The 16346-nt window shown below is 38.5% G+C and overlaps 1 protein-coding gene across 1 annotated transcript; it reads left to right on the forward strand.

Annotated features, from left to right (window-relative positions):
• The first annotated feature begins 1622 nt into the window (after nucleotides 1-1622).
• LOC104239588 (cytochrome P450 78A5-like) lies at nucleotides 1623-4152 on the forward strand. The gene is made up of 2 exons (XM_009794258.2): nucleotides 1623-2698; nucleotides 3232-4152. Exons 1-2 carry the CDS (start codon nucleotides 1751-1753, stop codon nucleotides 3832-3834), a joined length of 1551 nt encoding a protein of 516 aa, XP_009792560.1. The 5' UTR covers nucleotides 1623-1750; the 3' UTR covers nucleotides 3835-4152.
• The last annotated feature ends 12194 nt before the right edge of the window (nucleotides 4153-16346 follow it).

The following is a 16346-nucleotide window of genomic DNA, read 5'->3' on the forward strand; positions in this document are numbered from 1 at the left end:
TAACTCTTAGTTGCCTAACCTTTTTCAGAAACTTTGAACAAGTCCAATTACCACTGTCGAGGGTCTGCCTCTCTTTAATTTAGTATCAAGTCAATATAAATAGTTGAGTAAAGTCATTTACCTTAATTTGTTTTCTTGCTTTTGCCTTTTAAATTTTCATATTTTAGTTTGGAGTCTAAATGACAAGAAAATTAAAAAGAAAAAACTCTCCCCTCCTGCATGATAGTAACTTATTCCTTTTTTTCTTTTTGCGTTCATTCGTTTTGCCTTATTCTATATCTGGCTGTATATTGTCCTCTTAAAATGTTATGTGCTTCAAAAGAAATATACCACCAAAGAAATTTTATTAAAAATTTAAAGTGGAGGAATTTTGTTTGTCTCTCATAGGGGACTTCCTAATACAATAATCGATACCCTTGTATTCTTTGGAATGATAGAGAGGTCCCCAAGAAAGAAATGTAATGGCAACAATAGAAATTAAATACTCTTTCCGAACTATAATAATTGACCAATTTGTTTTGAGCACATTCACTAAGAAAATACTAAATTCTAGACAAAAATAGTTATTGTAATGTGAGGAGTAAAAGACTTTTTAGGGATACGTACATAAGAGTAATTTTAAAAAAAACAAATTGAACTTTTGAGGTGTTTGACCAAGCTTTTGAAAGGAAAAAAGTGATTTTGGGAGAAGCTGGAACAGTTTTGGAGAAGCAGAAAAAATTAGTTTCTCTCCGAAAGCACTTTTTTAAGACACTTTTGAGAAAAATACACTTAGAAGTAATTTTTTAAAACTTGGCCAAACACTAATTGATGCTCAGAAGTACTTTTCAAATTAATTAACCAAATACAAACTGCTTCTCACCAAAAATATTTTTGAGAAAAACACTTTTAGATTTTTATCGATCATCAATGACCGTTCATATCTAAAAGTAGGCATTCAGCGCAACCTAAAAGCCAAATTTGCCCCTAGATGATGCACTTTACTTGGGTAAAAAGAAAGACTACTTCGATTTTCACAATTAATTAAAACCTTTTAAGTATTCTTATTAAATAGGAAGCCAAAGGGTTGACAGTTTTCAGAAATGTTATAAACGAGGAACAAACGGATTTAAATTTCTTTTATGACCAAGAGAATTAATTTTTTTTTATAGGATATATAATTATGCTCCTAGGAGGGAACATTATAATTATGTCGCGATTACTAAAAATAGTTATTTTAAATTATTTTTTATTTTAAAAGTTTAAGACTAAATTAATTATTATTTTCCTATTTTATTGCAATATTAATTGTTCTTGAAAACTACAAATATCTCAATTATGAGTAAATATTAAATGAAAAGAAATTATCTTAAAATATAAATAAAAATAAACAGTCAAAAACCTCTCTTATTTAATAGTAGTAGTATTTTCTTAGAGTACATAGAGTATAAAAGAAATCAAGACACATAATTTGGGATGAATGAACGTAGTAACTTTTTTTTAAAAAGCAACTATTACTATTACTAATCATTCTCTATATAATAATATATTAATTAATTTCCTTTTCTAGTACCGTATGATTCATAAAAAAAAGAATATTAATTAATTTTCTTATAACTCCTCTATTTAATCGTTGTCTCACGCTCTTGGTCTTCTCCACACCTCCACTGCCACCTTCTCCACTCCTCTTCCTCTCTCTGAACCGGTAACACATCGTAACTACTCGCCACCAGCAAAAACAAAAGAAAAACGCAATCTTTGAAGATCAGAAATGTATTCTGAATGCTCTCTGCTCTTCATTCCTTCCACCGCTGTCCTCAACTATGAGCTTCTTCTCTTCTTTCTTCTCTTTCTTGCTGTCTTTGCCTTCTGGCTTAGGCCTGGTGGACTTGCTTGGGCTTTTACTAAGGCCCGTGTATCCATTCCTGGACCATCTGGGTTACCTGTTCTTGGGTTGGTCTTAACTTTCACTGGTTCTCTCACTCACAGACTACTCGCAAAACTTTCTAATAGCTTAAAGGCAGAGCCATTAATGGCTTTTTCTGTTGGCTTTACTCGGTTTATAATATCTAGTCAGCCAGAGACTGCTAAGGAAATTCTCAACAGCTCGGCTTTTGCTGATAGGCCAGTGAAAGAGTCTGCTTATGAGCTTCTTTTTCACAGGGCGATGGGTTTTGCGCCTTATGGAGAGTACTGGAGGAACCTGAGAAGGATTTCAGCCACCCATTTGTTCAGTCCTAAAAGAATAGCTTGTTTTGGTGAGTTCAGGAGAGAGATAGGTACAAAGATGGCGACTGATATTGCCAGTTTGATGGAGATAAATGGACATGTTGAAGTGAAGAGGGTGTTGCATTTTGGGTCGCTGAACAATGTGATGAGGACTGTTTTTGGAAAATGTTATGATTTTAATGGACAAGATGGGCTGGAGTTGGAGTATTTGGTGAGTGAGGGATATGAGTTGCTGGGGATATTTAACTGGAGTGACCATTTTCCTGTGTTGGGGTGGCTAGATTTGCAAGGAGTAAGAAGAAGGTGCAAAGAGCTTGTGGCGCGAGTGAATGTTTTTGTTGGTAAGATCATTGAGGAGCACAGGTCTAAGAGGACTGAGAATGCTGGAAAAGGTGCTGCTGATGAAGGTTTGAGTGACTTTGTTGATGTCTTGCTTGATCTGGAAAAGGATAATAAACTCAGTGATTCGGACATGATTGCTGTTCTTTGGGTAATTTTTCTTTTACTTGTGACCTAATTCTACCTATGATATTTCATTGTTGAATAAACTTATGTTTTATTTATATTCTATGTGTACTATGTGGTTGTATGATTTGTTTTGGTTATATTTCATTTTTACATGATTGTTAATGCTGATTAGGGATAAGACTTTCGTAGTGTGCACTAGAACGTGTCAAACTAGTAGTTAATATTCGTTTTTTATGTGGTTATCTTTTTACATGAATTGTGCGTGCGTGTGTTCATCTATCTTGCAGTATCTCGCGTTGCTATCTTCCGTTGTTTAATACCTGATTCTTCTGCATAAATGCTCAAATATAACTGTTAAATTGTCTCTTTCTTGTATTGTTGAGATGAAGAATCTGAATAATTTTAGCTTTAGCTTTGCATGATAGGGACAGTGCTGTTATTCCTCTTGTGATTTTCTTAATATCAAACTGTTTTAACTATCTTGTAGTATTGTTTTGTTCATAAAGATGTTATCATGTTTATTATTGATGGAACTAACGCACATTACTTCACCAGGAAATGATTTTTAGGGGAACCGATACTGTGGCTATCCTTCTTGAGTGGATTCTTGCCAGGTTGGTACTACATCCAGATATTCAAGCCAAAGCTCGACGTGAAATTGACGCCGTTGTTGGAACTGATAGAGGTGTACGTGATTCTGATTTGCCGAATCTGCCATATCTTCAAGGTATAGTGAAAGAGACTTTGAGAGTGCATCCGCCGGGTCCATTACTTTCATGGGCAAGGCTTGCAATTCATGATACAAACGTCGGTCAGCACTTCATCCCGGCTGGAACTACAGCCATGGTCAACATGTGGGCTATTACTCATGACGAAAAGATTTGGTCACAACCAGAAGAATTTATGCCAGAAAGGTTCTTGGAAGAAGAAATAGCTATTATGGGGTCTGATCTTAGGCTTGCTCCGTTTGGCTCTGGACGGAGGGTTTGTCCTGGAAAGGCAATGGGACTTGCTACTGTTCAGCTTTGGTTGGCTCAGTTACTTCAAGAATTCAAATGGGTTGCTTCTGATAATGGTGTGGATTTGTCCGAGTGTCTGAAATTGTCTATGGAAATGTCTCATCCTTTGGTTTGCAAGGCTGTTTCTAGGGTTCGTTAAAAGTATTTTTGGTGGATTGTATGTTTTTGGAATATTAGCCTGTTGGTCTTCCTTGATCTCAGCCTGGTTTTTTGGATCTTTAGACGGGGAGATCAGACTTGTTTATAAAATTATGCTATAATAGCATGTAGTATTTTTAAGTTGTCTTTAGGGAAGATAGGTTAACCAGTGGTTCCTTTCACTTGCAAGGATTTTGGTCCTCTATGTTAGGAATTTGTTGTTGTTGGCTTTGGTGTGGTCTATTAGACTTTCAACATGCATTGTACACAGCTTCTATTCTACATATCCAAACCAATATAAGTTCTATGTTTCATTATATTTCTATAGGTGTGTATTTGCTCTTTATGTCAAAAATAAACTTAAACGACATATGTTGAAGACATGTTGTTCTTGTGCAACTAGACCTAATATTACATGTGAACATAATGTGTAAGTAATTACTTTATATCCTTCTTTGTGTAAACAGTACCATGCAAATGTAAATAGCTTTTCTCTTTGGCGGAGCATTTGCTTATTACATGTTAGGCTTTCTGTCTCCCTTTATTTGTCCTGTCAACACATGTAAAATTGGGGATCTTCTCTTGATCCATGCCTTGTCTTGATTTACATTTAGGAAATGGGGAGAAAACTAATTTATTTCGTTTCGTATTATGACCTTTAATAATAATAAAGTGCAATGCTAATTAATTATTAGACAACCGTTTCAGGTAACTGAAGAATACTTATGGTATTGCCTCCTTGAATTGTGCATAATTATCACGGATAATAAGGTTCTGATAATCGTCTCTTTCCGGAATTAGGAAAACCTTTCAATTTCTCAGTATCATGTGGATTAGTGGCCTGTATTACAGTAATTGGTATAGTAGACAACATATTAGAGTGTGGATGCTGGAGTAGAAAAAGAAGCTTAAGAGAATCCAAGAAACAAACCACAAGACCAATGAGTCATTTAATTTAGTTAACGATTAGTAATACATGAATTTTTTTTATTGTGTAAATATAATTATATGTAGATCGTTTTGTACTGAATAATAATAAAATAATTGGTGTGATAGAATTGTGATATCCAAAGTTAAGAATAATATATTAGAACAATTAATTTGTAAGCAGGCACAATTTTACTTTAAAATGAGACCTTTTATGATATTTAATGATATTTTTAATTCAGTAAGTAAAACAAGAGATGTCGCAACTTGAAGGGTAATTTTGTCATTTAGTTGATCTTAACCAAGTTTATTAGTACTTGTATTTTGTTGATAAATATTCTATGGTGTCATGTAGGTAATTTAGTATTTTATGCAGAGAACCGATCGTTGTTATCCGAAATGCAAAAATTTTTAAATGATAGAAAGCAAACGAATCTCAAAGTTTGTGGTTTATATCAGTGTGAATTTTGTAGCTATTATAAAATACGTCAATTTTCAAAAGGAAGTTAAAAGGATAAAAGTAGCATTAAAATCTATTTATTTGTCTTTCTGGGGCATTAGCCCAGACAAAGACTAAAGAGTGTACAAAGAATAATTTGGAAAACCTGGGATTTATTTAAAATTAATTAAGAGTATTATACCCTAATCCATGTTGATGAAACAAGATCCTCAGAAGAGTACATAAGTTTTTAATAAACAAAATTAAAGCTTTATACTCTCCTAATTGGTCATAAACTTATAATTGTGCTAAATTATCATGTCCTCCTTGTCCCTTTTATCAGCTTTATTCTTGCCTTTGCTTTATTTTGTGCTCTATTAATTCTTGGCTAGAAAGCATAGCCTTTTCAATGGAAAAGAAAACTACTAAGATTCTCTTGCTATATTGCTAAAGGGAATTTTGATTATATTGTGTGAATTTGGTTTTATCAGATAATAACAAACAACAAAATGTGGTAGAAGCAAACAAATGATTGAGGAATAAAAACCCAAACGCACAAACAATGATATGGTTCACCTCTTTCGAGGGTATCTAAATCTTACCAGCTATAATCGTAGAATAATTTCCTTTATTTATAATTATACCCATAATAAAGCTTTTCTCCTTTTGCCCACCTGTAAAAGAAAGATGCATTTTGGATTTGGATATTCAATATTCACTGTTGTTTTCTCCATCCAAATCAGTGCAACTTGCTTTAGCCTCTTCTCTTTAACTGATTCTCAGCCAAGACATTTTCATCTTTTATTTACTTACTATTCGTTTGCTCCTCCATGAACTAACAGACTCCAGATGTTGCAAACCCTGAAATTCGCCTAATTTGTCCAACTTCAAAAGATTATGACCCGTTTTTAAACTTGATTGACACGACCCGGCCGATTGTTTTGAGCATTTGCACTTTGCTCGCCAGTTTTGGGCATGATTAATCCCATATGATGTATTATGACTTATGTAAAACGTCGGTTTTGGTTTTCAGGACAATCAGAATAGATTTGGAAGAACAATTCTAGCTTGAAGCTTTAAATTTGAAAGGATTGACCAGGTTTTGACTTTTTAGTATTCGATCTCAGAATTGAATTTTTATGATTAGATTAGCTCCATTAGGTGATTTTGGACTTAGGAGCGCGCCCGGAATGTATTTTGGAGGTCAGTGGAAGATTTAAGCATGAATTGACAAAGTTGGAACTTTGGCGTTTTCCGGTCGGCAGTGGAAATCTTGATATCGGGGTCGGAATGAAATTCTGAAAGTTGGAGTAGGTCCGTTGCATCATTTGGGACGTGTGTGCAAAATTTCAGGTCATTCAGACGAGGTTTGATAGACTTGAATCCGAGGGTGATTTGATGTTTCGATGTTGTTTTGAGCGTTCTGAAGGTTTGAACAAGTTTGAGTGATGTTATGGGATGTGTTGGCATGCTTTGTTGAGGTCTCGAGGGCCTCGGTTGAGTTTCGGGTGGTTAAAGGACCAATTCTTGGTTTTAGAGAGTTGCAGATTTTGCTAGGTTTTATTGCAGGAGAATTTGTTCTTCGCGTTCTCAAAGATTGTCCCGCGATCGCGAAGAAGAGCTGGGTCTAGAGGAGAAAGTGTTTTTCGCGTTCGCGAGTCAGGAGCCGCGTTTGTGTAGGTTTGGATTTCAGTGAATTGCGAACGCGTGAGAGGAGTCGCGTTCATAGAGAAAAGGCAGTAGCTGGAACCCCATGAGTTTTGTGCTACGCATTCGCGTAGGTAAGGTCGCGTTTGCGAAGACTTGGACAGTTGAAGCTTCACATTCACGTGAAGGGAGTCGCATTCGCGAAAAAGGAATAATTGGTCAGTGAATTTTTGTGTTTCGCGAATGCGAAGCTTTGACCGCGTTCGCGAAGAAGGAAATTATACCTCAGCAGAATGTTTAAATAGTTGCCTTCGCGATTTTTAGCCCATTTTCCATCATTGTTGAGCGGTTTTGAAGCTTTTTGAAAGGGATTGAAGAGGGAATCGAAGGGTAACACTTCGAGGTAAGATTCATTAACTCAATACTCGATTCTATGGTAATTTCTAACTAATTAGATATGAAATTAATGGGATTTAAAGCCTAAATTTAGGGAATTAGGACTTGAAATTGGAGAGTCTAAATTGGAGATTTGAGGGGCTATTTGATGTCCGATTTTGATGTTCTTAGAATGTATGGACTCGTGGGAGGAAAATGATTCTATTGATGTTATTTTTTTATTGGATTCCGAGATGTGGGCCCGGGGGTTAGGTTTGACCAATTTCGGGACTTTTGAGTTAATTTGATTATTTTCGCTTGAGCTTTGTTCCTTTAGCACGCATTAATGGCATGAATCTGGTTTTGGTTAGATTCGGAGCATTTGGAGGCCGATTCGAGAGGCAAGGGCATCACACGTTAGAGTTTGGATAGAATTGAGATAAGTAATGATTGTAAATATTCTCCTGAGGGTATGAAACCTCGGATTTCACATCATTGTGCTACTTTAAGGTGACGTACACGCTAGATGACGAGCGTGGGGTCAAGCACCGTTGGGGATTGTGACTTGATCCGTCCAGTACGCCTGTTAAGTCGCGTATTTGATTGAAAACTGTTTGATATAATTGTATTTTGGAAAATCATTACTATGTTTTGGGTTGAATGTCTTATTTGGGCCTCGTGCCAACTGTTTTGGACCCTTAGGGGATTTTTACTACTATTCCTCATTGTTTTGACTTAAAATTTGTACTTAGTCATGTTGTATTATACTGTTTTCATAACTTAGCCGTATTTACTCCGTTTTGATATTTTAAATGATATTTTGGCCTGAGCATCATGTTTTACTGTTGCCCGAGGGGCTTGAGAGATTTATGACTGAGTGAGGCTGATGGCCCGTGTTGTGAGGATATTATGGGATCGGCCTACACGCCGCATCAGATTGTTACTGATTCATGACATTGTGAGGCCGAGGGTCTGATTGATTTATGCCATGAGGTTGCTTGTTGCTATGAGGCCGAGGGCCTGATTTATTATGCCACGAGATGACTTGTTATAGCGCTTGGGATGTAGGAGCCCCTCCGGAGTCTGAACATCCCCAGTGAGCGCAGGTACACAGTGTGAGTGATGTGATGTAGCCCGAGGGGCTTTTGTTGTTTCATATTGTTGCCCGTGGGGCTGTTCTTGATCCGTTTTTTTCCTGAGGGGCGATTCTTGATTCATGTTATACCCGAGTGGCTGATTACGAGTGATTGTGAGGTAGCCCGAGGGGCTGGTTCTGTTGATATTATGCCCGAGGGGCAATTATTAGTACATGTTTTTTCCCGAGGGGCTGTTTACATTTTTATTATTTTTACTCATTGTTTTATCACTCGTTTGAAACTATTGGAAGTTGTTTTAATAAGGAAAGGGTTTTTACTAAAACTGAGTTTGATTTACGAAATAAATAATTTCTGTACTATTTTGGAAATGTAATGTATTTGCTGTAGCGTTATGACATGGTTTACGTGTTTTCTTACTGCTCAACTTTCATTTACTTTTATTACTTACTGATTTTGCGTACTCACATTACTCCTAGCACGTTGTGTGCAGATTCAGGTATTTCTGAACCTAGTGGCAGGTTCATCTGAGTTAGCGAGGTAGATACCTGGCGATTGTAGCCCTTCTTTATCCATCCATCAATTCTACCTTAGTGTATTTTGTTGTTATTTTCCCGGCCATATTGGCCTTGATGTCGTCAAATCAGTGGTAATAGATGCTCATGACTTGTGACATCCCGATGTTGGGCTTGTGTATTCATTCCGCATTGCTTATTTTAACTTATAGTAAGGGATTTTGGTTAATTAATGGCTTAAAATGACTTTTTATGATTTTCTGGTTGGTTTGGGTTTGTGTCGGCTGGCCTAGTTTCACGATAGGCGCCATCACGACCGAGTCAGTTTTAGGGTCGTGACAAGTTGGTATCAGAGCCTAGGTTACATAGGTCTCACGAGTCATGAGCGGGTCTAGAGGCTGCAAAACCTTTAGGAAAATCCCACATTCTTGAATTCTTATCGTGCGACATTGATTCAGCTTGAAAGATAACTCTGGGAATTCCTTCCACGCATTCGTATGAGCGCATGAGGGCTCAGTATCAGCTTTGCATCTAAGGCTTGTGATTCCCTGATCGAAGTGTGAGATGTGATTTTTGTGTGTTGATGGTGGGCGAGTATGGAGGACTTGAGGCCGGGTTTTGCTTATAGCCTGAGCGCTGAGGCGTTGATTGTATGAGCACGTGCTTCTGGATTTATATGTTCGGTAGTGTCCCTAATAGTAGAAGTAATGATGGGATGACTATGTGATGAGTATGATGTGACTGCGAGATGTGTTCATATGATTTGAATGTGACGAGAAGGGTCTGCTTGAGAATAGAAAGAACTATTTTGTGTTTAATTTCCATCGTGATTTAAGGTATAACCCGAGTTAGGGTGCATTGAAGGATCTTTTCATGTTGTTATTTAGGAAGTGAGGTGGATTTTATGTCGCGATTTGAGTTCAGACTCAGGAAGATTTGGTGATTGCGTGATGTTTATGGCGGTGGAAGGGTATAAAGAGAAGTTAGCTTGAGGCGGAGCAGGTGGGTTATCTCATGCGTACTATTTTGAAGTTTGTGTTATCCCTATGTTGTTTGTTGAAAGTCCTTTTTTACCAGTGAATTATATGTGCTGCAGTTTGAGTTGGATTGTGTATGAGAGTTGTCTTGACTATTACAAAGATGAATGTGAAATTTGCAGATGATTTGAAGTACTAGATGGTTTGTGAGGCACGAGCTTATGAAGGATTTAGTTTAACCACACCATGGTATTATGGCAGTAGTAGAGTATGGGCATTGTGAGTTCTGTGTGTTTTGACCTATGGCTTTGAGCCAAGCGGGGGAGCCCGCTATTGTTTAGTTGATTTCACGATTATGTGTTATATTGATTTTAGTTTGAGGTATATTAGTGAATCAGTTGTGGCTTGTAGGGGTTGAGATCAAAGATGACTCGAGTAAAGGATATTTTAATAAAGGTTATGTCATTCTTTGTGGGCAAATGAGAATCACGGAATGACTTGAGTTGTTAATGGTGAAGGATGTACGACGCATAGAACATGAATTTATTGGTTGCTTTAAGGTGGGGTTACTTCCATTGATGTTGCTATTCTAATGGAGCACAAATCGTTCGGTTCATTTGATTAGTCTAATGGAAACATGAGTAGAGTGGATGACTACCGAGAATGGTTTTGAAGGATTCAAGATTTACATGTAGTAATTGGAGATCTTCAGGATGTATATTTGGCTAAGAAAGGGGGTTTGCATTGGAGGGTGTCAAGACTTGTAGCGTTTCTTTATCAATTATAGGGTTCTACATATCGGTATCAGGAAGGTGAAGGTAATGGCTTTAGATTCGCAGTAAGTCGCTTCAGGGTAAGTATTTTGAATGTGGTACTTTTGGGGATATTTAAGAGAGTATTTAACGGTTTATAATCCTTAGGCGGTGTGGTTTATGCTTGGTCTCGTATGGTGAGTCTGGGTTGAGGGTTGCAGTATTATGGCGAGGGGAGGTATCAAATGGAAGGTAATTTAGAAGGAACTTGGATAAATATGATAGCTTGGTAGTAGGTCAGATCGGCATGGTAAGGGACATAATTAGTTCTTTGGGTGCTTATGAGGTAATGAGTTTCTACAGGTGTTTCACGGTAATGCTCTTAGGTTTTTGGTGACTTGCATTACTTGGTTGTGTTAAAAAGATTCAGCCCTCACGGTTTGGTTTTGTGCAAATGGGATTCGGAGAGTTCTTGATAGTTTCTACAATGGTTAGAGATGTATATTTTCTACTGGCGTGAGAAGCATGTGATGTACAATGATTTTCTTTTGGATGGGATCAAATGGAAAGTTCTTGGCTAGTTGAGTACGTAGTTTCTTGTGACCCGGAATGAATTTTGAAATTCTTATATTTATCATAGGATGGCATGGTATATTCGGTAAGTTGTGTTGGGTAACGATTTGCATGTGTACGGTCACGGTTCAACACTGGAAGGAAGGACATAAGTTCTTATGCAGCACATGCAGTTTCAGATGATTAGGCAAATGATATTATTAATTGGTGTGGCTTGATGAGGGTATACATTTCAGAAAGGGCAATGTGATTGAGTTAATGATAATTCATTGGTATTGTGTCACTCTCTTGTTTGATCGACTGCTGATATTCGAGTTTGCTTGGTGGCACAGAAGAATTATAAGAGTATCCCTCATGGAATGATTAGGTATTAGAGGTGTGTTATATATTCGGCGGATAGTGGAGCTGGGATCGAATATGGTGATTCGTATGCTTTATGGATTTGAGGACTGGGAGTTCTCACAAATAGGCTATGTCGTGGTTTTGGACCGCGTCTATCGGCCTTGGGAGGTGACTATTGGGGGGTTTGGATACCCAAGTGGATCCTTTGTTGCTTAGTATGTTAGATTTTGATGTGATATTGGGTATGGACTGGTTGTCTCCGTGTTGTGTTATTCTGGACTGTCGCGCTAAGATGGCGACGTTGGCTATGCCAGGGATGCCACGGGTTTAAGTGGCACGATTCGACGGATTATGTTCCCAGTAAGGTGATTTCATTTTTGAAGACCCAACTGATGGTTGGGAAGGGTTGTCTTTATTATTTGGCCTTCGTGAGGGATGTGTTTCCGGTGGTGAGGGATTTTCCGGATGAGTTTCCTACTATCGGGCATGTCGCCATACAGGGTTGTTTATTTTGGTATTGATTTGGTGCTGGACACCGTATCGTATGGCACCGATGGAGTTAAAGGAGTTGAAGGAACAACTTCAGGAACTCCTTGACAAGGGGTTCATTGGTAGGCCTATATGTATGTGTGTTCTGCATTGAGTCAGCTTTGTTGACTCCAAGTTGCTATTGCTGAGGGATATGTTGATTCGATTATTATTGAGCTTATTAGTGTTCTAGAGTGATCTATGAGTTACCTTTCCGTATTGCAATGCGTTATGATTTGTGGATTATAGGCACATGTAGTGCGGTTTTATTGGGGGTCTTATAGTGGAATTCGAGCGGGAAGAATATTGGGTATTGCTCGGTGGATGGCGTATCGGTTGTGTCCTTTCAGGTTTGTGTGATGTTATGTTATTTTTTTTGCCGTGGTTATGATGATTTGCTTTTGGTTCTATACATCAAATTGCGCATGGTTGTCGATTTTGAGCATAATGACTTGAGGTTATTCATGTGTACCAGTATTTGGATGAGGTCGTGAATTGGAGAGAAATTATGTGGAGGTATGATCCTTCGAGTTAGATTCGCGTGTTCTTGTTCTACGATGTATGATGGGTTCTCAGCATTGTGTTGTGGTGGTACTGGTGATCTTGCGGTACAACTCTCTCATTTGAGTCAGTTTCATGATTTGAGTATGTTAGGATTGTTGCTTATTGGTGCGCGAATTGCACGAGTTGTGGCTTTAGATTGCGTTGAAGTGTCATGTCAGCAGAGTAGTCGTGTTGGATGAGATGAGGTCATTGGACCTAGGGTGAATACTATCGGATTCTATTTCAGCATGTTGGAAGGATAATATCGGGTTTTAGCTTAGATATTTACTATGGTTCTTGCCGGAGGAGAGGGAACTCCATGACGAGTTGATCTGAAGAATGATTATGATTTCGGTGTGCTTCTTTCATTATTGGAAGTATACAAAAGTGTTGGAATGAGGCTTTATTTGATAAGAGGTTTATTATCGGTATCGGGTTGTTTGAGCAGCTGCTGTGATTAGAAGTTATCGCTATGAGTGGTTGAGTTGTGTGGTATATCATGTGATTTCCATCTTGAATTGTGGTTATGGCTTGATACGGCATGTTCAGACTTATTCGGTGTGTAGATGTGAGATTCTGATCTTATAGATAATTTCGGAAGAGGAAATTTGGTTCTAAGGTTTATGGGCTAGGTTGGATTGTGAAATTTCAGATACATTGTGTGCTATTGGACCTATATGAGATAGGGTGACGTGGGATCACCCCCGGGTATGTGCATGGTAAGGTTATGCAGAGATTTGATGGTTTTCGGAACAACTCTGGGCACGTTCGAGGACGAATGTATGTTTAAGTGGGGGAGGATGTAATGACCCGGTCAGTTGTTTTGAGCATTTGCATTTCGCTCGCCAGTTCTCGGGCATGAATATCCCCATACGATGAATTATGACTTATGTGAATCGTCGGTTTTGGTTTTCAGGACAATCGGAATAGATTTGGAAGAATAATTCTCAGCTTGAAGCTTTAAATTTGAGAGGGTTGACCAGGTTTTGACTTTTTAGTATTCGATCTCAGATTAAGATTTTTATGATTTGGTTAGCTCTGCTAGGTGAGTTTGGACTTGGGAGCGCCTCCAGAATGTATTTTGGAGGTCCGTGGAAGATTTAATCCTGAATTGGCAAAGTTGGAAATTTGGAGTTTTCTAGTCGGTAGTGTAAATCTTGATATCGGGGCCGAAATAGAATTTCGGAGGTTAGAGTAGGTCCATTGTGTCATTTGGGACGTGTGTGCAAAATTTTAGGTCATTCAGACGAGGTTTGATAGACCTTTTGATCGAATTCGGAAATTTTGGAATCCTTAGGCTTGAATCCGAGAGTGATTTGATGTTTCGATGTTGTTTTGGTTATTCCGAAGGTTGGAACAAGTTTTAATGATGTTATGGGATGTGTTGGAATGTTTGGTTGAGGTCCTGAGGGCCTCGGGTGAGTTTTGGGTAGTTAACGGACCAATTCTTGGTTTTGGAGACTTGCAGATTTTGCTGGTTTTTGTTGCAGGAGAATTTGTTTTTCGCGTTCGCGAAGACTGTCCCGCGATCGCGAAGAAGAGCTGCGTCTAGAGGAGAAAGTGTTCTTCGCGTTCACGAGTCGGGGGTCACGTTCGTGTAGGTTTGGATTTCAGTGAATCGCGAATGCGTGAGAGGAGTCGCGTTCGCGTATAGAAAAGGGAGTAGCTGGGATCTCAGGAGTTTTGAGCTCTGCCTTCCCGTAGGTAAGGTAGCGTTCGCAAAGGCTTGGACAGTTGAAGCTTCACGTTCGCGTGAAGGGAGTCACGTTCGCAAAAGAGGAATAATTGTTTAGTGAACTTTTGTGCTTCGCGAATGCGAGGCTTTGACTGCGTTCGCGAAGAAGGAAATTATACCTAGGCAGAATGTTTAAATAGTTTAGTTGCCTTCGCGATTTTTAGCCCATTTTCCACCATTGTTGAGTGGTTTTGAAGCTTTTTGAGAAGGATTGAAGAGAGAATCGAAGGGAAACACTTGGAGGTAAGATTCTTGAACTCAGTACTCGATTCTATGGTGATTTATAACTAATTAGACATAAAATTAATGGGATTTAAAGTCTAAAATTGGGGAATTAGGGCTTGGAATTGGAGAGTATAAATTGGGGATTTGAGGGGCCATTTGAAGTCCGATTTTGATGTTCTTGTTATGTATGAACTCATGGGAAAATAAGGATTCTATTGATGTAATTTTTATCGAATTCCAAGACTTGGGCCCGGGGTCGAGTTTGGCCAATTTCAGGATTTTTGAGTTAATTTGATTATTTTCGCTTGGGCTTTGTTCCTTTGGCATGTATTAATGGTATGAATCTAGTTTTGGTTAGATTCAGAGCATTTGGAGCCGATTCGAGAGGCAAGGGCATCACATGCTAGAGTTTGGACCGGATTAAGGTAAGTAATAATTGTAAATATTGTCCTGAGGGTATGAAACCCCAGATTTTACATCGTTGTGCTACTTTGAGGTGACATACACGCTAGATGACGAGCATTGGATCGATCACCGTTGGGGATTGTGACTTGGTCCATGCCGTACACCTGTTAAGTCGCGTATTTGATTGAAAACCATTTGATATCATTGTGCTTTGGAAAATCATTACTATGTTTTGGGTTGAATGCCATATTTGGGCCTCGTGCCAATTGTTTTAGAACCTTAGGGGCTTTTTACTACTATTCCTCACTATTTTGACTTAAAAGTTGTACGCGGTTATGCTGTATTCCACTGTTTTCATGACTCAGTCGTATTTACTTTGTTTTGATATTTTAAATAATATTTTGGGCTGAGCATCATGTTTACTGTTGCCCGAGAGGCTTGAGAGATTTCTAATTGAGAGAGGCTGAGGGCCCGTGTTGTGAGGATATTATAGGATCAGGCTATACGCCATAGCAGGTTGTTACTGATTTATGATATTGTGAGGCCGAGGGTCTGATTGATTTATGCCACGAGATGACTTGTTGTTATGAGGTCGAGGGTCTGATTGATTTATGCCACGAGATGACTTGTTGTTATGAGGCCGAGGGCCTGATTTATTAAGCCACGAGATGACTTGTTATAGCGCTTGGGTTGTAGGATTCCCTCCGGAGTCTGAACATCCCCAGTGAGTGCGGGTGCCCAGTGTAAGTGATCTGATGTAGCCCGAGGGGCAATTGTTGTTTCATATTGTTGCCCGTAGGGCTGTTCTTGATCCATATTTTTCCTGAGGGGCAGATCTCGATTCATGTTATTCTAGAGGGGCTGATTACGAGTGATTGTGAGGTAGCCCGATGGGCTGGTTCTATTGATATTATGCCCGAGGGGCTGTTTACATTTCTATCATTTTTACTCACTGTTTTATCACTCGTGTGAAACTATTGGAAGATGTTTTAAAAAGGAAAGGGTTTTTACTGAAACTGAGTTTGATTTATGAAATAAATGATTTCTGTACTATTTTGGAAATGTAATGTATTTGCTGTAGCATTATGACGTGGTTTACGTATTTTCTTACTGCTCAACTTTCATTTACTTTTATTACTCATTAAGCTGGCGTACTGACATTACTCCCTGCACATCATGTGCAGATTCAGGTATTTTTGAACCCGGTGGCGGGTGTTGATTACTCAGTGACAGGTTCATCGGAGTTAGCGAGGTAGCTACCTGGCGATCGCAGCCCTACTGTCTCCCTCCTTTATTCTTCATTAGTGTATTTTGTTGTGATTTTCCCGACCATATTGTCCTTGATGTCATCATACCAGTAGTAGTAGATGCTCATGACTTATGACACCTCAATGTCAGGCTTGTGTATTCATTCTGCATTGCTTATTTTAATTTAT

Source organism: Nicotiana sylvestris, chromosome 3, assembly GCF_000393655.2.
Source record: "Nicotiana sylvestris chromosome 3, ASM39365v2, whole genome shotgun sequence".
Lineage (NCBI taxonomy): Eukaryota > Viridiplantae > Streptophyta > Magnoliopsida > Solanales > Solanaceae > Nicotiana > Nicotiana sylvestris.

What these genes read in the sequence shown, in the direction of transcription:
- LOC104239588 (XM_009794258.2), top strand. Translation starts at nt 1,751, where the DNA reads ATGTATTCTGAATGCTCTCTGCTCTTCATTCCTTCCACCGCTGTCCTC. An exon ending in ACATGATTGCTGTTCTTTGG is followed by an intron (nt 2,699 to 3,231) that starts GTAATTTTTCTT and finishes TTACTTCACCAG; the next exon opens with GAAATGATTTTTAGGGGAAC.